The following is a 22,828-nucleotide window of genomic DNA, read 5'->3' on the forward strand; positions in this document are numbered from 1 at the left end:
TCAGAGCACCCTTCACAAACAGTAGTGCTTCCTTAGATCAACCAGGGAAGCTTCTGAAGAAGGGCTGGGTATGGGGGAGGCAGTCTAGCTTTATCATACTGTAGTCTGCACCACAACTGGAAGCAGAGGAATTGAGTAGCTGGTTCCTTCTTAGCCACGGCTGTCTTAAGGGACTTACATAAAATATCTGGATCTCTGGCTTGATATTCTTCTCCTACACATTGTCCCCAACTGCTTTAATTGCCCCTCCGTCAGCAACACCTCCCCTCAAATCTGCTCTGAGCCATGCACTCCTACACAGCCTCTTGTGCTTTCCTCACAGGGATGCAGAAATTGTTCATCCTCCTCCTCTCCAAGAGTTAAGTAACTTCCAAGGGAGAAGGGAGGAGTGAACTTAACTCATCCGATCAACCTGATAAAAGATCAAGTAATCAGAGAAGTCTTAATTTGTCACTTAGCCCTAGCATATAACTCTGCTTCTGAGTCTGGATTGATACTAAGTTGTGGTCTACAACTAGAAGGCCCTCTTCACCACAGTATGCATGGAGCCCACTCTCCCTCGGTATCACAGTGAAATGACAGGCCCACTGCTGAGAAAGTTTGCTTATCTCTTGGTATTACAGTCATTAACACTCTAATTTCTGCTGTTAAGTAATTTCTTCCCCACCCCTCAGTCTCCCTGCCGAATCCTGCATTAGTCCCAGTCAAAACACAGATAAAATTTGAGAATACTGTGGATTATCCCTCATGCTCAATTCCCAGCTCCAAAGCACTCAACATTTTTTCTCTCCCCAGCTTTTGCCTGGGCAGATTCAGCCTCTGCAGCCAAGTCAGTTCATTGACATTCTTTTACCTCTATTTCTGCAAAGCACTGGCCTGCAAACACGTGTCCCCCATCCTCCACCACATACTGGATGAGCTTCCCGGCCGAAGGGGAGCGCAGAATGGAGGGGTCGTTCTCCTTCTCAAACACACAGGTCTTGTTACCTATGGTGATGCGATACCTGGGGCAGAACAGGACAAATCACTGCTACAGAACTTCCTGGGGAAAACTGGGAAGGGGAAAATCCATTTCCCTGTTCTACTTCCAAACAAAGCTAAATGAACCCCCCCCTACCAACTCTGACGAGCTGAGCTGCCTCTGAACATTCAGATTAACCAAAGCAGGGCTGGGGAAGCCAGAGATCAGTAGCCAGGCAGATGAGCCCTGAGCAAGGCTGTATCTGAGCTACTTTTGTGCTGCTGCTCTGCCAACAGGCACTGCTCACTGTCAGAACCAGAACCAGTGAAGTTCAAGATTCCATAGAAACAAAAACTGAAGGGACTGGAGGTGACACTTGCCATACATAATGCACAATCCATTCACCAAACTGCCCACTGTGTACCTTTCAGAGACCACAGCCTTCATGTGTACTCTGAAAAGAGTAGGTTGTCCTCATGGAACAGTCTGAGAGGCTGAGATTTTATAGCACTTTCCAGTACAGAAAGTTACCCAAAAGTTACTTTGCACTCCTGACCAGAATCACAACATTTGTCACAGAAAAGAGGCCAGCAGAGGGGGCAGTGGTTCACGTTCCAGCACTGGAGATTTATTGACCTTAGGGCTATGATCCCTGCACTGAAACAGTAAATCTTGTATCTATTTCCAAAGCAGAAGGAAGTTTCAAGGATTTTAAAGATTTTCACGTTCTGTTTTTTTGGTCTTATTACAATCCAAAAGGGGCATTTTTAAAGAGTCAGCAGGAGGATATGGTCTCCTCTTTGGTACACATGCAGATCTAACAGTGGATAAGATCTGATTTCTTCAACTGAAGGCAACCTCTCCCTTTAAATTCACCCGTTATACACCAAGTAATCTCTTCCTAGCAGATAATTCCATTCCTAGCTGATCTCTGGGAAGCACAAAGTTATAAGCACACCTAATTTTGGCTTGTAAATATTAAAAGTGAATTTTTTCAGGTTGCTACCTGTCCACTTCTTCTTTCATGTAGGTGGTATAGCTGCTCCCATCATAGGAGAGGAGCAGCCCCCCATCACTCAGTCGGTGCACATCAACTTCCACACAGGAATTGTTCATGATCACCACGTAGGAGTTGGGAGACTGCCGGGTCACCTGCAGAGCCACAAGAATGGCAGGCAGCACATGAGACAAACCCAGTATTGGTAGTGCCTTGGCTGCCACAACATAGAGTTTTCCAAGCACTGCAAAAGTGAGAATTAAAGAAGGGGACCAGAGACATTTGTTCCCATGGTAGATTGAAAAAAAAACGTCAAAAAATCTAGGATCACAAAGCCAAGGGTTCAGTGGTCACGAGATGCCAGAACTAATCCTGACCATGAACCTTGATTTAATCCTCTTCTGCTTATGCATTAATTGGGTAGGGTTGCTTATACCATCACACACCATTTCTTCACCCTGATCTATGTGCAAGTCCATCATGTACTAAAATTGCATAATGAATGAGATAATTTGAGGGAAAAGAAAAAAAGAGAGAGATCATCTCCTGGAGGAAGCAGCTGAAGCCCTCCCTGGAAGAAGGGCTCCTATCCCAGTGTCTGCTACAGAGTTCCTCTTTGAAGCTGGGGAAGTCACAGTGTACTTCAGCTGCTCTTCAGTGCCTCTGTATTTCAGAGGGGTGACAAGATAAATTCATGGAGATGCAAAATACTTACAGCTAAAAAAAAACACCATCAAAAACTTTGCCATAATAAATTTGCCCTGGGAAGCTAATTAAGATTGCAAAGGCAATTTTAAGTCTAATATTTCTAGTATTTCCTAACTTTTGTATATTTGGTTGCAAAGAAAAAGCAACACTTAAGGGGAAAATTGCTATAAATTCTGTCATGCTGATGAAACTGGGCTCAAACACCCAACAGAGTAGATCTACATACTCAGAAACAGCAATTCAAAGTTTTTGTCAACCTGCATGCCATGCTCTTTCCCTGTCAGTATTCTTTCACCCTATGCAGAGCATTTCTTGACCTTGGCAGGTTAAAAGGTTTACAGAGAGACACAGAAATATTGCAAGGGAAAGATGTGATTGGGCATTATCACAAGGGAGATTGTACTGATTTCCTAACCCCACTAAAGCAGAGAAAATAACCCCTGCACAGATTTCATTCCAATAATTACACCTATTACACAGATTAAGTCAGAGCAGAGAGTGACACCTCCAACCAGAGGCAGGAGGAGGGGTTGCCACATGGGTATCACACTGGTATCATACCTTCAGCACGTACTTGCGTCCTTCATAGATGAGTTCCACATCCACAGTGTTCAGCAGAGTATGGGCAGGCAGCACTTGGCCCCTTTAAAAAAGAAGTACAGAATAAAATGGGTCTTCCAGAAGCCACCAGATGGACACCAGGCTGAAAGATGCATGCAAGAGTTTGGAAAACAGCAGCAGAGATGGGAGTAGGCTTCTATAGAGGCCCTTTCCCCAGGAGATACCCCTCAGCTTGACCAAATCCATCTCCCTTCAGCCACACATACCAGCTGTAATCTCCTTTCTGTTCACCCACTTTTGTCTCAGAGGCTGCCAAAGGAACAGGCTGGATCACAGAAGATGTTCCATGACTCAGCATGGGGATAAAGCAGCTTTGCCCCCTGCAGCTCTCTGACTGTGGACTCACCATAGGACACTGAGGGGGAGAACTCTGCTGGGAGTGGACCTGCCTGCATCACACCAGGTTTATCCTGACAGTGTTATGACTCATTGCCCTACAGTGCCTGCTCTACTTTAATGCCAGTAGAAGAGAAGATTTTTAAAGTACTTAGTGGGAAACATTCAAAGTGGGAAAGTATGTCAAATCTGGAAAATTGAATCAGTCATCAGTTTGGGAGGAAGGCAATCTCTAGCAATTAAAGACTCCTTAATATTGTCCTAGCAGCACACAGAGAAAGAACTCTGTATTTCTGAACCACTCCTAGGAGCTTATGCCAAAACTGCCAGAAACCAAACCAATCTGTGCAAGCAGCAGGGGATATTCTGGGGAGATGCACAGATACATTTGCCAGGTTTCTTAGGCCAGTAGACAAACAGCTTCCTGGGGCCAAAAAACAGTAAGTAAAAAGCTCTGTGCACCTGTGGACTGTACTGTGCAAAACCTGTAAATCAAAGCATATTACTATCTGCTTATCAGCTCTCTACCAGACCAGCTTGGAATTTTACCTTTCTAGAGAGTGCAGGAAGTTTGAGACACTGTTTCTGAAGTTCACATCAGCCACATGCAGAGCTCCACACACCACTCCCAGGATGGTATCAGGCCTTTCAGCCTGAAATCAAAGGGTACAGAACACAGTCACATCTCTTTCAGCTTCAGTCCACTCTGGACACCCACTTGGAGAATCAACAGTCTCAGTGCTGGTTTTTGTTCAGTCATCCTCTCTTTACAATTAAGTTGTTGTAGCATCCATGCAAACATTACAATAGGAGCAATTACTCCTGTAACTCCTGAGAGGAAAAATGCATTTTTTTCTTCCAGGATGAAACCTGGAAGCTCCACCAACATTTCCACTATCACCTGCCCCAAGCTGCAACCCACAGTATTAGTCCTTAATTCCCATGAACACTGAGATGATTTTCTGGCCAACTTGAAGACCACTTTTCCCTGGCAAGGATGACTTAGAATTTTGATACAAATAAGAACTAAGGCCAGTGAAAATGTTTACTCATGAAGTAGTAAATGGGCATTAACCACTCCTGAATCCTTTTTCTCCTGCATGCACCCAGCTTGCCCCCTCACTCCCACCTGCAGCCCCCTGAGGCCGTACCTGAACCTTCTCGGCAATCAGCCGATCCAGCCAGCCCGTGTCGATCCGGTTCTGCTGGAAGCTTTCTGTTTCCAACAGTTTAATCAAGTACTCAACAGTGGTTCGGAAATCCCCTCGGATGGACAGCTCCTTCAAAGCCACCACCATGTTCCTGAAAGAGAAAAGATTATCTATTATCTACCCTGCGCTAACGGTAAGGTGCAAGCTGGTAACTCTAGATAGTTCCCCATGAGCTGCTGGGAAAAACCAGCCTGAGGCAGCAGAAGGAGCACTGGAGCAAGAGCCTTTGTGACATGCTTGGGAATGAAGGAATATTGATTTTCTTCCATCTGCTGCTGGTGTGAACAAAAGCAGCTCAGCCAGCACCAGCTCTGAGCTGAGGAGTTCCCCGTTATCACCATGCAGGCACTCACCACATGTCAGCAGAGTACCAGAGGCAGTGACATGGTCCCCATCCCACCCAGGAGGGAACAAAGGAAAGGCTGTGGATGGGAAATGGTCTGGATGACAGGGCAGACAGTCCTGTCTTGTAACTGGGTGCTTTAACCTTCCACACAACATCAGGACACTCAGTGGTTTACAAACCACTACAAGGCAGAAAGAGTTATCAGTGTTTTTCCTGTTAGAAGCCTTCCACCTGAGTGCTTCCCAAGAGGGACCTCAGCACAGTGGCAGCCATCTCATACCCCAGCAGCAGGTATACAAGGCAGGAATGACACAGGATAAAAGTACAGTGAAGTGAGCAAAAGGTGTTGAAATGTAGATGCAACACAGCAGAACTGCAGAGCAAGATGGGAATGAGAAGCCTGGCCATGGTGTGGAAAACAATGTAAAGAGAGGGAAATTTCTCTTAAAACTCCTAGAAAATAAGGAGTCTTGTTTTACCCACTTCAGTTTGGATCAAAGAAGACAAAACCAAGCAATGCTCAAGGTTCTAGCACTTTTCTGATTACTTACGAGATGGCTTCTTCACGATTTTCTCCCCAGGAGAAGCAGTGACCAAACTGAGAATCAGCAAATTCATGAAGCCCTCCTGCAGCAGCAACACTGAAATAGCCCCAGACATTCTTATTGCTGCGGAAATTCAGTTCCTGAACTGTACCAGAACTGGGTTTAAATCCCTGGAAAGACAGACAGACATTGCTATACATCCTAATGAAAAAGCAGACAACCCAGAGTTAGGGAAATCATCAGAGTTCTGAGGGCTGGAGCACCACGACATAATGTACACACAACTGAGTTCAGGCTGTGTCTAACCAGAGTCCACAGAGCCATCAGCTAAAGGAGACAAGGGAAGAATCTTCTAAATTTGCTGCCAGAATGTTCAGGATCAGCAGCAGGGGTTGAACCTAGGTGTGAAGCCTACAGCTCTCAGACTGTGGAACTGCAGAACTGAAGGCACTCACCTCATCAGGATTCTCACTGGTGATCCGTGCAGCGATGACGTGGCCACGAGGAGAGGGGACGTGGGCTGAATTCTCAAAATCAATATCTCCATCTCCCCAGGGAGAAACACCATACATCACCCGGATATCCTTGATCCTGTGGAGGGGAATCCCCATGGCAATCTGAGGAAAAATAGTAATAAATAAAATAAGAAAAGAAACCACCACTAAGCCAGTTTCTCTCTCACAGAGAGAACCTGTTCCTTGAAGAATTAATTCCACTTTCCTCTGCAGAAGCTGATGCTGCAGTTCCAGCACAGCAAACACTGTGCCTGCTTTCTGATGTGAGCCTTCTGCACTGACACACCTTGGAACATTCCTGTTTCCCAGGACAGCCAAGCTCAGTGTAATATCCACCTTGAGCCCTTCAGCCAGTACTTTCCATTGACTGATTAAAAGGCTCCAGAGAAAGCTGGCCAGTGCCAGGTCAGCTGAGGATGGCCTTGCATTAGCTCTGTTAAAAATATACCAAGGTCCCAGTGAGAGAGAAGGCTTCTAACTGGTTACAGGAAACTGGAATTTTGCATCTACAAACTGCAAAGAGAGCAACCTGCAGAACTGGCTGCTGGCTGTATCCTTATGGAGTAAAGTCCCACTTGTGCTGTTCATTAGCTGGATTTATTCACTTTTTTACAGCTACAGTTCAATAAGGCTGAGCTTTAGCTTAAAAATTTATTTCTCTTAGCCAGACAGCAACTCAGAATGTGCCATTCCATGAAGTTGTGCCTAGCACAGAAAGATGAAGACTAGTGCCCAAAATATAAGGAAAGCATCTCACCAGTTACAAAACTCTCAGACTTGGCAAATACAACAGGGAGCTACTGGAACCACTTGCTGGGAGAAGGCTCAGACCAAAGCCAAACAGCCCCCAGACAAAATGAAGATGATCTTATTCCTGAGCAGCCTACAAGATATTACTGTTCAACTGTTTGTTTTCTCTACCATCTATCCAATAAACTCCAAAATGCAAACAGCAAGAAGAAAGAAACTAGAAAGAAAGCAAAAGGGTAAAAATGGGAAGCCTGAGAAAATGGAAGTGGAGAAGCAACTACAAGTGCAAGAGAGGGAAAGAGGACCGTGGCATTCATCCACCAGTGGAAAAGATGGCAGCTTGGTCTCTTTTTTAATAATTAAAGTCAGTCTAATACTCTAATATCTTTTTTATATTCCCTCCTCTATCATCACCAAGATCTGGTCATCTGCATAACGTCAGCACGTGATCCAGTTCCAGCACAGAACCCTGGCTGTGACTCAGGCACGAGTCCGCCCCTCTATTTTACTAAGGCTTCAGCAGAACAGGTTTTTCATGCCCAGACTTTTCATCCCACGGATTCTGAGGACTCCAGAGAGCCTCCAGGAGGAGAGGGCCTGGGCACTGACTCACCTGGAGCTGTGCTGCTGGCAGGTTGACATCAGCCACCATCTCAGTGCAGGGGTGCTCCACTTGCAGGCGGGGATTCAACTCCAGAAAGTAGAAGCTGCCATCCTGGCTGTACAGGTACTCCACAGTGCCTGCACTCACGTAGCCCACCATCTTGGCAAGCTTCACTGCACACTGGGATACAGGAAAAAAGGGTTGGATTGCCAGGACCCATCCTCCGTTACCTCTGCATCCACCCCAGCCCACTGCAGAGGTTTTTTTTGTTGGCATTCTGAAAGAGCCAGAAGCTTGTAGCAGATCTGAGAACTGCTCAAGGAAAACCACGTGGCACAGGAGTTCTGATTTCCGGGTCATTTCATTTGTAACTTACAGCAGGCAGAGTTTGAAGCAAATATTTATAATTTATAATAATCGTTATCAGACGATTCATGCAACTCCTGCATCTGTTTTTTTGATATGACAGCATACTGTTTAAAAACACTTCCCTCGTGGTTTTGGGGCACACACATTTTTGCAGGGAGCTCTATAGCTGTCTGTCAGCACGTGGTGGACTCAGTTTTAGAAACATGAGCAGTTTGAGAGACACAACCCTACGCTGCTCCTTGAAAAGATTCAACAACGCAAAACTCTCGGTGAAGTCAAGAAAGAAAAAACCAAACCCCTGCCTGTTCCTGGAGTCTAACAAGGACGTGCAGAGCCTCTCTCACCTGTTCCATGTGCTCAAACACCGCCGAAGTGGCAATAGAAGCAGGAGCTTCCTCAATGATCTTCTGGTGCCTGCGCTGCACAGAGCAGTCGCGGCCGAAGAGGGAGATGGCGTTGCCGTACTGGTCAGCCAGGATCTGCACCTCCAGGTGCCGGGACTGCTTGGCCAGCCTCATGACAAAGATTGGAGAGCCTGGCACTTCAGCTTGAACCTGCAAGCACAGACAGCACCCTCACAGGCAGAGCAGTTTCTGCAGATGCCCGTCTCAGTCACCAGTATCTTAAGTCCATCTTTCAAGCAAGGAGCGCTCGTATTATTGCCACTTAAGGCTGAAAATCCCCTGTGTTCCCTGGTCTATAATTACAGGGCTGATTCCATCCCTCTTGGCTTTGCTAAAAAACCCATAAATTAAAGGAGGATCATGTCCTCAACATTTCTGAGTCACACTGCAGATGCCCTCCATTACCTGGATTTATTCAGCATCTCCCATGATGTTTGGGCATGTGACAGCTGTATTGGAAATGCAGATATATTGAAATCCTACCAACACAGATCTCATGATTCAAAGTAGCTGTGCAGGCTCTGATACATAATGCAGCCTTTTTCAGTTCTTTAATTCTGATTCAGTGCTCTCAGAATCACCCAACCTGAACATTTAGAACAAGGCAAGTACAAATCAATGGGAAAAGTTACCTGTCTGAAGAGGTTGGAGAAGTCATCTGCATTGTTAACTTTCCTGATTCCTTTTCCTCCTCCTCCTTCAGAAGCCTTGATCATGACAGGGTAGCCAACCTCCTCAGCAGCCTGATGAAGTTGGGCAGAGAAACATGGGTAAGTACAAGAAGTTAGCAGAATGAAGTTGAAAAGATCAGTATTTCCCTGGTGATTTGTGTCTAAGCTTCCACATATGACCTTAAGCAACCAAGACATGAATGGGATAGAAATAAAATCTTTTCATTTGAGAGGGTGCCTATAATTGGAAACATCAGCCATGACTTTGTGACTACAGAGAACTTTAGCCTCTCAAAGTGACTGCAAAATCTTTTGGTTTCACACCATTAAATTTACAAACTCATAGAAAGCTTTTTTGTAATACTGAAAAATCTTTTAAAAAAACCTTCTTAATCAAAAAACCTTCTCCTCCACTCCCTCTCTTCAAAAAGGAAGATTCCCAAACCTTGTATTGTGCTAGGAGTGTTTCTCATTCTAGAAATCTTCCACAAGGGAAAACCTAGTAAAAGGTCATAGTGTGAGGTCATAGGTCTTTATTTAAAACACCTTAATCCTGCATTAAACAAAATCCAGAAGAAGGTCCTTAATGAAATACAACATTGTTCCCATATTTATCTCTTCCTCCTAATGCTCACCTCCCTCTGCAGACCAGGCCCAAAGATCACTTTCCAATTTGCAAGACTTGGTTCTGTGAGGCTGCCACAGTCTAGTTCAAGTCTGAACAATCCGTAAAAATAAATTCAACCTCTAGCCCTCTCCAGTTGGTTGCATGCAGCAAGACCTCAAATCCCCTTCAAAATCCCAGCCACCTACCCTCAGGCCATCATCTGCATCTTTCACATAGCCTTTTTCATAGAGTTCCTGAGGAACATTCAGGATACGCTTCTGGAAATCATTTTCCTCCCAGTCCACCCGAAGACCTGAAACACAAACAGCAGCAGCACCTGAGCTCAAGGCCCAGTGAGAACTCACACACCAGGGACTGGCAGAACAAACAGCAGTTGCTCCAGAGGGAACAAGCCTGGAAGCATTTATTTACAAAAGAGAGAATGCAGAATGTAAACAGACATCTCTGCTTTCTGGAGAGCAGATCTTTTCAACCAATAAATCATCCTTCACCTCACTTGTGCAATTCCGAGAAACAGGTGGCTATTTACAGCCTTTTAAAACTGTACAGAGCTTCCATGGAAGCAGAGTATTTACTCTGTGCTCCAAAACTACACACCAGAAAAGTAGCAACTGCAGAAATACCAGATATTACATCTGCATTGTCAGACTAACAGCACGTTACTCAACATGCATTTTTGGCATGTTATATATATCCATATATATCCTAGTCACTATCTAAGCCTTGGATGATACAAATTTGAAACCCTAAACAGATGGAACATCTCTTCAAATGTCTTTTTGTGCACAGACACTACTTAACCATCAGATGTGTCAAAGAAAAAAAAGACCAGAACTATCTCAACAAGCAGAGCAATTTCCTTCTTACCACTGCCACTCCAGGGAAGAGTCGGGATGCCCGCAGTCTGAGCCACTATTGAAGAAGCAATTTTGTCTCCTAGGGCCCACATTGCCTGGCTTGGGGGGCCTGCAGAGAGCAAGAGCAATGCATGAGAGACACAAGAGACAGCAGACACCAGGGAAATGCCCAGAAGCCTGACTGGGGTTCCATGTAAGAGGGATAAATAAAAATTGAAAATATTCAGCTTTCAAAACAGTCTGCTTGAACAGGAATCTTTTTCTGGTTCTGTACCACACTGCATTCAGAGACATGATGGGGAACTTGTCACTTCTCCCAGCTCTATGTCCCAGCACATGTCCAAACTTTATCTGCTTTTGTTAGCCTCCACAACAGCATCTTCTGCTGCTCTGACTACTGTAAATCTCCCACTTGTAAACTTCTTGGCTCTCTTTTAGGCCTGGGATTTCCCACCTCACTAAAAGCACCCATCTTAAAAATAAGGACTAGGAATTAGATCAAAAACATATGTCCTCACCCATAAAAGCAATCCCATTTTTGTGGAGAAGTTCTGGTAATTTTGGGTTCTCAGATGCATGGCCCCAGCCAGCCCATACAGCCTGCAGACAAAAATGACATCATTCAAGCTCTGTTTTAGTCAAACAAGCAAGTGAGCAGAAATAGAAAGCACGTAGATACTTCAGGTCTTTCTTTTCCTCACTGAAAACAGCCTCATAGCATTCATAAGCTGGACCAGCCTCCTAAATTAAATGGTATCTTAGTTTAAAAGGGACAGTGTCTTGTATCATACAGGCAACTCAAAGAAGACCACCAAAGCAAACTGCTGAAGAGGAACTGAGTGTAGGGAAGTGAAAACCTGAAGGGAATCTTCTGTCCCCTCCAGGTAATCACACTGGGAAGGCCAATGCATTGTAACATCCATTGAAATATGTTTTGAAAATGACCTCTGACACTTCTCACCTGCACCGGAATCCGCTTAGCAATATCAAGAATGAGTTCCACATTTGCATAGTTGTTATTGTTGGGTCCTCCTGGAACTGGGACGTAGTGATCTGCCATTTTAATATACTCTGCAAACACAAAGAAGGCCTCCTTTAGTCTGCAAACCCAACGAGCATCTCTTTCATCTAAAACTGCCCAAATCTACAACACTGCAAGTACTCAACCTCCTCCCGGAAAAATCTGTTTCTCGGCAGAAGAGCAGGCAACGCAGTGGACGTGCATTCAACATCCTGCATCCCTGTGGCCACAAGGGTCTGTGCAAGGAGGAGGTTTTGCACCTTCATGCTCTTCACAGCTCACCTGCATTTGCTTTCAGATCCTCAGGAGTCACCATGACAACAAATCTGATCGCCCGCTCGTTTCGGAACATCTCGTAGGACCAGCGCCGGATGGACCTCATGCACTTCACTGCTGCAATGCCATTATTGGCTATCAGGACCTGAGCACAGGACAAGCACAGATGAGACAAGTCTGAAGGGCACAGAACACTAAAGAGGAATAAAAACAGGTTTTGTTTCTCCGTAGAAGTACAACTTGCACATTCAGGAATGTTATTATTTTGACATCTGCAGTGTACAGCCTCCTACAGGGAGAAGTCATAGATGAAGAGGGGGGGGGGAAATGCAATATGCTAAAGCCCAAAAGGTCAGTCACTTACCTTTTCAATAACTTTATTCCCTCCAAAACGAGTAACAAACTCTGCTGGAGAAGCCACAGTGAAATCCCTCTGCACATCAACTTTCTTCCTGTCCCGGCCTTGCTTTACAAGGTGTAAACCAGACATGCTGGGCCTAAGGGTGTTTGAAGGAGACAGAAAAAAGCAGCTTGGCAGTGCAGATGTATGCAAATAGAAAAGGATATAGAATAATTTATGAAGTTCCCCCCTTGATGGTGTTTCCCAAGCAGAACCACTCCTTGCCTCCAGGCCACTCAGATGCCTGGTCCTCAGTTTTATGGGAGGACTTTGTTTTTTAAATACCTTTCAGGAATCTCTCTGCAGAAGTTGGGTTAGCTGTAGAAATTCTGGTTATGCTAATATATATTTAAGTAAAAATATGTTCACTGCATATTGCTGCCCACCACAGAACAACAATACACCCCCACGTGGAACTCCATTCACCTGGAAAGCTGGGAAACCACAACAACGTTTTCTCGCCTTGGTGAAACCTCCTGAGAGCAGACTCCAGGAAGAAATCCTGTTTGGGAGCCACAGTAAATAAATCTCCAGGTTTAAATGAGAGGCTCTGCTATCATTTTACAAGAATTTTCCACCATCCAGTCCTAGATAGAGGTCAAATGGATCATGTTCCACTACAAGCAGTGAAAGCCAGTTTTGTGTCCAAGAAGATCACCCCCCTGCTCTGCCGTGGCCTTTCCGTGCCCCTCTTATGCTCCAGCTTCCTAGAGGTGACATGCAGATAAATTACCCCCTGCTTTTCAAGCACTACAGGATTTGTTGTGCTAAAATGGACAGAGCAGCTTTCCCCAGGAGCCACACTTTCCCTCTGGCCACGGGAAACCCACCAGGAACCTCTGGCCTCATCAGCTGCTGAAATGCTGATCCCATTGAGCAACCCCTCTGGGAAAAGGGATGGGATGCTGCAGAAAGGGACTGGAATTGCTGGGGGAGGGCAAGAAGGAAAAAACAACTCAAGGAGAAGCCCAGTCACATACAACATCAAGAGGTCTCCTTCCAAACCCAACCAGCATGGCTGAGGGCTGCACCTGGGAGGTACAAATCCCATGTGGGGTTTGGAGCATCCCAGCTGCTGGGAGAGGAGCTTAGGGACAGCCTGAGCAGGAACACAGATTCCCCCTCAAGAACATGCTGTGGGCTATGAAGATTTACCCACCCAGAATGCAGAGCCTCCTCAACTCCTCCTCAGGAGCACAGTAACATCAGACTGGTATTTTGGATTTTAAAAATTGCTGATAAAAAGAAGCCATGTAAAACCAAACCATAGCTCATATCTGGTTTAAATGCAGATTTTAAACCCATCTTTCCTATGAACAATCATGGCACTAACACAGACCATGCTGTGCTTTGCAGGACACAGACAGAAAGGATCTTGACCCACATCATGTAGCATGACCTATACAAAAAGGTTTGTGCCAAACCCTGGTATAACCAGCCAGGAACTGCAGCAGAATGAAGGGTGATGTTTTGTCAGTAAGGCAAGACCACACCCCAGTTGATACCCTACAGACACCTTTATCTACCCCACAAAGGATGGAGTGGATCCTTCTCTGCCTTCATGGACATCATCTACTTTGGTTGTGCCATGACCCTGACTTTGTGAGGATTTCCAGCACAGCAGAAAGCAGATTTATAGCACTTGAAATTCAGATCCCCTGTTAACAGGCCAGCCTCTCTCTCCCACACGTGAGAGATTCCCATGACAAATGGCCAGACTGCTGGGAACTTCAAGTTACAGCCTTGCAAAGGTTGAGCTTCTCTGGGCAGTGAAATCCTGTTCTACACACAGTGCAAAGAGACTCAGAAGCAATCCATGAAGTCAAGAGTGGGAGATGCAAAGGTGACAGGAAAAACTTGATCAATAAAGTGATTTTAAATGATGCTAAAGATGCCTAACTCCCAGTGATATTCTGGGACACGACAGTGGCTGGACTAGCTCAAACCACAGTACCTCCAGTCTGGTTCCAAGTCTCAAAGAGCTGCTAGAGCTGCTGATATCCAGAGAGGGCACAGGAAAATGTCTAAGTTCTTCCTCAGCTACTTTCTCTCCTCCCAGCAGGCACTTCAGAGATAGATGCTGTCATTGAACTTAAAACTTCTTCCTATCAGCAAGAGTTCACAAACTGCTCTGTGATAATCTCAGCCCAGGAATTCAAGGGCAGCAGCCAACAGGCAAGAAACCAAGGAAAGGTGTAGTTAAGGTTGAACTTCTACTAAATTTGTGTATTTAAAGATGGTCAGAATCTATGGCATGGCAAGGAAAGAGCACAATCCAACAAGTGAGACAGGTTTATTTATTGCAGGTTTATTGACAGCAGTCCCAACAATAAAAAGAAAAAACCTGGGGTCAGGATCTGTGAACATGTATGGATGTGACCTAGCCTGCCAAGCTGAAGTTACTACACACATAAAGATACTGCTACAGATAAAATGTCAACAAAACCATAAAGTCATCATCCAGAATAATGCACAAACACTTGTTTACAAGCAAATACAGCTCTGTTTAATGTGTGACAGTAAGCATACCAAGAACATCGAGTTTATTTACTAATAACCACAGGCTGCACCTTATAATCAAAACAGGAGAGATTTTTGGCTCTTTTGCAGGGTAAGATGAAGCAGAAGCTGGGCAGCAAGGAAGAAAGAGCAGCGAGCTCTAAACAAAACAGAATAAATGCTGAGTTAGTAACAGTCATCCCTATTAATCACCCAGTCACAACTGCAGTCTTGTTACGCAGGAGCTTTCAAAAGGCTCATCTGCCCTTCAGTTTACAGAGGGTTAGAAGTTGTGCAGAAGCCCAAACTTCACCAGTGATTCTCCAGCTAAGATGTACTCCATCATCTTTCTTACAGACTGCAGGCACAGACACCTGACAGGCACTGGCAAGGCTCCAGAGGATAAAATCAACATGGAAAAAATATCAGTATGCATCTCCAGCACACACTGCCCAACTGCCTCAGTCCAAGACAGCTGCTGCTGCTAGGAGGAGACAATCATATCATATCTTACCTTTGCAGCATGTGGTATCTCATTTCCTGACTCTGCTCTGCAGAATCCTCCATGCTGTCTCACTGAAGGAATTAAGGATTTCGGGCTCGCTTAGGACTCGTCTAGTGTAGCTGCTGCTAGTTTATTTTTTTCAATACTGCAGCTCAAAGCCCAGCAGGAGAAAGCTGCACAGAGCCTCTTGCACTCATGCCGTTCTCCTTGAAGCAGTGGCACTTCCCAGATTGCTTCAATCTCTTAACCTTTGTCCCTTGCTTTCCACCAGCCCTCTCTCCCAGTCACTCTTCCTGTGACGCAGCATGCAGAGAGAGGGGAGCAGCTTCCCCCTCCTGCATTCAGAGCAAAGCAGCTGATCAGGAAAGAGAGAAAATGATCTCCAGGTTACGTAATGAGGCTTAGCACACAGCCCCGGGGCTGCACCACCACCGACACCACCGGGGCAGCTCCCAGCCGGGGGGGTGTCGGTGAGGAAGCAGAGGCTGCTCAGCTTCCCCCGGAGCTGCTCCGGCATCCCCGGCCCTGCAGCACCGCCCCGAGCAGGAGCCAGAGCAAAGGAGCAACCCCGGGGCACAGAGAGCCTGGAGAACTGACTCGATATGAACGGATGTCAGACTCTCGGGGGAGGTGGCGTGGTGACAAGGAAAGCATTTCCAGGGCTGCAAAGCAAGTCAGAGGCACAGCTGGGACAGGCAGACAGAGCAGAGGTGACCCGGACGGGAGACAACAGAGGAGAGCAGAGAGCTGCTGGGGAGAGCCTGCACAAGTCACTTCCAGTTTTCTGGCTTTTGCATCTATAAACTGGAGCTGAGATCACTCCAAGTGCTGTAATTATAAATAATTATAAATATCCTCACAAGCAAAGTGCTACAGCACTGCAGGGTCCAGCAGCATCACTGGAGAAAGGAGAGTGCTCAGTATTGAGCACACCCACACCTTTCAATTGCCAGTTTTGGGGTAATATTCTCCAACAGAGGGGAAGCAAGGGCAGCAACTGCACCAGGACACTGGAGAGCAGGCATGGATTGGAACCAGGCAGAGTCATTGGATTACATTTTTAAATTTGAGGACGTTAAGATCTGTCCCAGCATAGAGCCACATCCAGGTAGCACAGCCTTTATCTGACAGACACACAAACTCCTGACAATTCCAGGAGTTGGAACAAAAGCTCTGCCAGCACCTAGGAGGGGGGCACGCAAAAAGGGAGGCAGTTCCCACAGAAGTGTCACCTTAACGTGAGGATAATGTGCACCCTGGAGCCCCGAGGGGCAAGGTGAGGTCAGGGCAGCAGATAGGGAACCAAGAATAGTCCAGGCAACGTGAGCAAGGAGCGGCAGCAAGTGCCATGTGGCTGATAAAGTGCAGACAAACAATTCTGAGCAGATCCGGTTTCTCCAAGCATTGTCAGCAGCAGGGGACAGCGACACACGCTGGCAGCGAGGCAGGCAGAACACTGGAAATAAATCTCTTCACCAGACAGGAGATAGCAGGGCAAGAACAGAGCTTAAACAAACAGAAAAACCCAACAGCATCCATCTACCTAATAACTAAATGCCTCTCACCCGCCAGCCTCTGCTTCCTCTCTGAAGAACTATTCAAAATATTCAGCTATGAAGGACACCAAACATCTCCCACTTCACTCATTTTAAAACAGAAGTATTTAATAAAAACAACAAAAATAAAAACACCACACCGAAACAATTTGTATTGAAATATTTTCCAGCACTGGCTGCACTTCAAGAGGCTGCCTGTGGCACCACATCCCCAGCCCTGGCACAGATCCCTGCTCCCAGCCTGCCTGAGGGAACTCGGGGTCCCATCCTCCTGCACCCCAGCACACACAGCTCCAGAGGCACTCTGCTCTCCCAGGCTCTCCAGGATCCTGCTTCCTCCAGGAAAGCACAAACCCACCCCTTCAGCAGCTCCAAACAAGGCATCGTGAGGGCAGAGAACTGGGAGCCTACAGAGCTCTGCTTGATAAAATCTGTGTCACTGTCTCTTCTGGCCATTCCTGACACCACCAAGCCCAGCAGATACAGTGCCTGCTGGGTAGTTATTGCATGGATAGTATATTCCAGCCTTTTCAAAATAAAATACTTGCATAATCTACGGTTTCAGTAGATTTCCTCTGGCTTTGACCCTAATTCAGGACTAAAATTTATACACAGTATAAATGAAATTTTTCAGTTTTTGTTTCCCAAACATTTGCCTGTGCTCCAAAAATCCCTACCCACATCCCCCAATCCAAACAGTGTGACCACTGCAGCTGCAAGAAAACAAATCCTGCAGCTACACACAGCTTGTTGTTAGAGGAGCAGCTTCAGCACTGGCTAAAAATATTCATCCTGCCTTCTGCCAGCTGAATTCCCTGCTCTGAGATCAATGGACAGGATCTGCTGCAATGAAAACATGCAGCAGGCTGTGTCACCCTGACTGATCAGCACATGCACACTACAAAGCACCTTTCCCAACCACAGCACGACTCAGAACCCAAATGGCAACAATCCTAGGGAAAGCCATCCCTCTTCTCCAGGCCTGCTGTCAGACAAAAGCCAAGCCTGCCCAGCTCCCTCCTCTTCCAGCCTCCAAGAACAAACACCCACTGCAGCCACCTACCTGAGGCACATTGCAGCCAGGAGCCTGCACTGCTCCCAGCACTGGAACATGCCAGGTGCTCCTGGGGATGCTGCACTTGATCCCAGAGGCTGTGATGCATCAGCTGCCTCAGCTGGAAGCAGCCTTCAGGAGACAGCACACACACACACACACACACACACACACACAGAAAGGATTTTTTTTTCCCTCCTCTAGTTGAAGCCTATAAAGGGACAGCTCTCCTCAGCAGCTTTCTGCAGCTTTATGCTTTGTGGACATGGATGCACTGATGCCAACATGGATCTGAGCTGGGTGGGGAGGCTCTTGAGATGCAGCTGAAGCATCTGTAAGGTCTGCCCCTGCTTTAGGTCTGCCCCTGCTTTAGGTCTGCCCTCACAACCTATTTCACAAAAAGGCAGAAAGGTGTGTGATCCAGCAAGGAATGCAGGATCTGGAGTAAATGGCTCACTGTGTCTCAGGCAATGGGCACTGGGCTCATTCAAAGGCAGAGCAGTCAGGTGTCCTGCAGACACTGTGGGAATCACAGCAATCTTTTCAACTAGAAGTACCATAAGCCAGCAAGGAGGAGACTGTCAGCTTATCTTTGCAAAACGTCCCTACAAACTCCTGAATGTAGAGGTGATGTTTTCCATGTTAACTGAGGTCAAAGGCAGCAAGATACCTGTTACAGCACAACAACAACAGTACTTCTAGAGGCATACGGGTGTAAAGTCCTTTAAAGGGCATTTGTTTATTAAACAGAGTGGCTCTCAGAGAAGGAAAAAGTTGCAATTCACATAGAAATCCAGAACTCCTTAAAGCCTTCCTCTTTTTCAAAAGATACAGGAAGAAATTCAACTTTTCACTCCAGGTGGATGAAGTTCAAAACACAAATCACAACATCACTCACTGCCAGTAGTGGTAACAGCAGGAAACCAAACTCTGGTTTTGTCAGGAGTTCCTCAAAGATACACACTTTGATTTCAAATATTTTGGGAAGCCTGGAGCTGCACCACTCCCCCCTACCTGCTGCCCCAAGAGCCACTGATCCCAGGAAAACACCTCAGGGAGCAGCACACAACCCAGTTTCATGCACAGCCTTCTGAGGGGGGAGATGCAAACCCATGCCAGCCCCCTACACAAAACCCAGGGCAGCTCCATGGCAACTGAGAGCACAGACAGGAGGAGGAGAAGCAGCCCCACAGGCAGGAGTGTGCAGAAGGGGAAGGAATCAGTTGGGCAGTGGAGAAATCCATTGTGCTGCAGCTGGGCCAGGCTCAGACCCAGCAGTGAAAGCAGCAGCCCTGCAGACACTAAAAGCATTGCTACTCCAGGGCACACCTTTGTGCAGCACTTAGAATTTTACCAGGTCAATGTTCTATAGTGTGATCCCCCAACCAGGAGATTTAAAATTCAAAACAAGCTCAGAAGGATCCTTTCTTTCCTTTAGAACTCAGTGCAATCACTCTGTAACTGGTTTCTAAGCAAGTGCCCTGTCCCAGTGCCAGCCTGGGTGTGCTCACACACTCCTGTCACAGCCAAAAATCGAGCTGTTCTTCCCAAACTACTTGAATGGATGATGAGTTCTTCTGAAGCATCTCAATAATTTATTGAGGCTCCTTACTGAAAAGTCCAAACACTGTGAGGTGCTAAGGGCTAAAGCCTCTGTGGGCTTCGTGTCAGCTGCTTCCAAAACATTGTCAGGTGACTCCCTACACCCATTTCACTGCTTATGAAACCAGAGCCCTGACATAAATACCAGCAGACATGCAGGATTTATTCTATTTTAAACAAGAATTTGATACAAGATATCCTCTTTGAAGCTAGGAATTAAATTTAGCAATGGTCAAGAACAATTTACTAAACAAAACAAACAGACCCAAAGTGCTTTCCAAGTGATATTTATAGAGAAGTTACTTAACCTACCACCTAAACCTTCAGAAGGGACCAGAGCAACTGTTTAATAGCTCAGTACACAGCAAGCAAAAAGTCCCAGCAGGACAACTGCCTTTGGCTGAAAGAGCTGATGGAAATTTCTGACCACAAAGACAACACAACTATGCCTGGAAGCAAAGAGACTGGAAAAAAACAATAGCACTTTTGGTTCAGTATCTGGAGGTGCAAAATGTGACAAAGAAAAAGGTTTGTTGACGTGGACTGTACACAGGTAGAATCTTCTCCTGAAGAACACTTGCTAGGGGTTGTAACTAGGGGAGTGAGGAGGACACTTCCATGATTACTGGTACTCTTTAAATACAAGCAAGAAAGCAATCAGAACACTTTAACCTGCATGCTTGCTGTTCCAACACCATCTCTGTTAAGGCCTGATGCACCACACACCAATTTCAAGTTCATTCCCAGAGCATGGCTTTCTCAATCCTACAAACTAGCAGCCAGCTGGAAGAATCCAAGGTCTGCACAGACCTCTGTTGGTACAGAAGCCTAAATTGTACAACCTGCCCCAGCAAGATGAATTTAGCAACAGCATGAACACTTCCCAGGATCAATAAGGGGACGGATGGAGCAGCAGAGCACACACACCCCGCGTGCTCACCCTGCCCTGGGTCAGCAGGGATCGATCAGGACCTGCAGCCCCCAGAGATAAGGCTCTGGGCAAGGTTTTCCAGCCCAGGCAGGACACATCCAGCTCTCAGGTGCTGCCAGCCAGGCTCCTGAAAGCCCTGTGCCTCGTGGGATGTCATTTTTACAGGGTCTAACGGCAACGGGGAGCCTGTTTCCATGCTGCATTACTGCACAGTGTCTGTGTGTGCAGGAAAAGAGACTCTGGGGGGACCAGATTTGAGGCAAGGCACAGCCACCACTCAGCTCCCATCCTGGCATCACAGGCTTGAGCACCTTGCAGAGGCACAGCTTAGTTGGACTCTACAGATTGAGTGTGTTTGCTATAAAATAGCATCACAGTTCTGGAGAGATGATGACCAAAAAAGAGCATTTCTAATTATCAAAGTAATTTTAAAATTGACATGAGGGGTGAAAATCTGCTTGGGATGTCAAGATAAGCACTGGAACAGCTGCTGCACAAAGGTACAAACACCAGCACTGAATATTCTAGGCTGGATTAGACAAGTCTTACAGGCAACCCCAACAAAAACAACAGGGAGTGTAGAGGAGAAAGGGAATTTCACTATCTAAACTTCAGTAACCTAAAGCATGAGAGGAAAAAACTAGATGAGAAGAGTGACAACCTGCTTTCCAGCTCTCCTGTGCTGTAAGAAGACATCTCTTTTCTCTTGCCATCAGAGCAACAGACTTATTCCCTGCCATGCTCTATGAAGAGATAGAAGCATGGTTCAGGTACTCACAAACCTTTTTTTCAGCAAACTAAAATCTGGATTTTAGGCACAATTGCTCCCTGAGAAGGACTTCCTTGCAGCAAAGTCCCTCACCTCAAGCACAAGCTATCCCTGTCTTTAGCTGACCAAACTTTCCTGTGTGAAACCAACCACCAAACTGGAAAGATTTTTGGCAACTTCTTCAGAAAAAGAGATGCTCCCTTGCACCTGCACCTTGTTTGAACCATTGGTCAAGCCACACAGAACTCCCCATGAATTCATCTTTGTCACTTCAGAAAGTGTTATGCCTCTGTGATTATTAAAAAAAAGCTGGAAGCAAGAGTTCTGAGTTCTATTAATTCACTGCCATGGTGATTTCAGGCAAGTTGCTGAACTTGTCTTTGTCTCAGTTTCCCCATCAGTAAACATTATTTGGAAATCCTCTGGCAAAAGGCACAAACCATCCTGGAAAACTGTTTCAATTCATCTTTATCTTAAAAAAACAGCCCTATAATGCTGTAACTTTTTTATTTGAATTGGCATTTCTCTCCAATTTAACTGCAAGTCAAGTACCCTCAAAAGAGAGTGCCAAAGCAAGCAAGTTACAACAGAGGTGGGTCAGGGTTGCTCACCTGTTGCATTACAGCTCTCTGATGCCAGGCAGTGTCCTACAGGCTGCCCGATTTTCTTGCTCCCCCATTGTTTATTTACACACAACAGTTGTGGTTCACTCAGTTCCTGCTGTTCCTAATGTATACACAGATACAGGGCCGGATCTTTCCCTGCTACAAAATTGCCTTTTGTGCTGCCAGCTTCTTAGAGCTGGCGGTGACTGGAAAGGTAAATCCCCTTTACATTTGTCTGAAGGTTTTATACTGGTTTGATCACTGCCAGCTGGCTAAACACATCCATCAGTATGACCATAACAAATCTGTCAAGCAGGGACTACTCTCCCTCTCCTGCCTCGACCCAAACAATATGCTACTATTTGTTTCCAGAGGCTGGAAACTTCCCTGAAGTGGGAAGAGAATCCCCAGTAAAAGGACAGATTAAAATTCCTTATTCTGCACAAGCAATGAACCCAGCAGGACAGAACGAGCTGAAAGGATTAGCTGGTCATATAAATATCTACTCCTGGTCAGTAAAAGCTAAAAGCCTTATGGGAACCAACCATTTCTTCAAAAGCAACACAGTAAGGACAGTGAGGGACTGTTCAGTGGGATTCAGACTGGCCTTTATGCTCCTGGGATGGGATGAGACCTTTAAAAAAGGCAGACAGAAAGAGCAGATCAAGAAGAGTCTCCTCTAGACTTGGTTCTGATCACTAGGAGGATCTGCTGGGAGAACCTGAGGCTGAGAGGCACCAGAACCATCACAAACCTATTTGTAGGGAGCTAACAGACAAAAATGTATTGTTATATCCAGCTGGAAGATGTCACTCCTGTACCCAGCAGTGACCAGGCCTCAGATACAGCACTGCCTTCAGCTCTGGGCACCAGGAGTCACCCAAGAGTGCCCAGACACTGAGAAGCTGATGTGTAGAGGACACTGAGGGGCACATCCCACCAGTGGTGTGCAAATCAGCAAGACTGTAAAAACAGAGGGGCCTTCTGACAAGCAAATATTAACACCATGACTCAAAGTCCCAACTTCATAGCTCATTTGAGCCCCCAGGACTCAGGAGTGGGAGTGACACAGCCCTCTTCCCCAGCT

At 46.1% G+C, this 22,828-nt stretch overlaps 1 protein-coding gene across 18 annotated transcripts in view; it reads right to left on the minus strand.

The window, feature by feature from the left end:
* The window catches only part of ACACA (acetyl-CoA carboxylase alpha), a 114,609-nt gene that overhangs the window by 79,633 nt on the left and 12,148 nt on the right, over positions 1-22,828 (minus strand). For 15 of the 18 annotated variants that reach the window (XM_071765117.1, XM_071765107.1, XM_071765103.1 and 12 more), the window contains 16 exons: positions 12,185-12,317; positions 11,827-11,965; positions 11,485-11,594; positions 11,042-11,123; positions 10,534-10,632; positions 9,852-9,958; positions 9,000-9,110; positions 8,308-8,517; positions 7,604-7,774; positions 6,181-6,342; positions 5,732-5,895; positions 4,775-4,925; positions 4,173-4,276; positions 3,228-3,309; positions 1,968-2,113; positions 854-1,004 (listed from right to left, as the gene is read on the minus strand). In XM_071765117.1, coding sequence (XP_071621218.1) covers positions 854-1,004; positions 1,968-2,113; positions 3,228-3,309; positions 4,173-4,276; positions 4,775-4,925; positions 5,732-5,895; positions 6,181-6,342; positions 7,604-7,774; positions 8,308-8,517; positions 9,000-9,110; positions 9,852-9,958; positions 10,534-10,632; positions 11,042-11,123; positions 11,485-11,594; positions 11,827-11,965; positions 12,185-12,317 — 2,122 coding nt within the window. Of the gene's footprint in view, positions 1-853; positions 1,005-1,967; positions 2,114-3,227; positions 3,310-4,172; positions 4,277-4,774; positions 4,926-5,731; positions 5,896-6,180; positions 6,343-7,603; positions 7,775-8,307; positions 8,518-8,999; positions 9,111-9,851; positions 9,959-10,533; positions 10,633-11,041; positions 11,124-11,484; positions 11,595-11,826; positions 11,966-12,184; positions 12,318-15,233; positions 15,580-17,843; positions 18,359-22,828 lie in introns of those variants that run through there. The other 3 variants (XM_071765120.1, XM_071765119.1, XM_071765121.1) reach the window with 2 other exon arrangements.

Source organism: Heliangelus exortis, chromosome 21 (genome assembly GCF_036169615.1).
Source record: "Heliangelus exortis chromosome 21, bHelExo1.hap1, whole genome shotgun sequence".
In the NCBI taxonomy this organism is placed as follows: Eukaryota; Metazoa; Chordata; class Aves; order Apodiformes; family Trochilidae; genus Heliangelus; species Heliangelus exortis.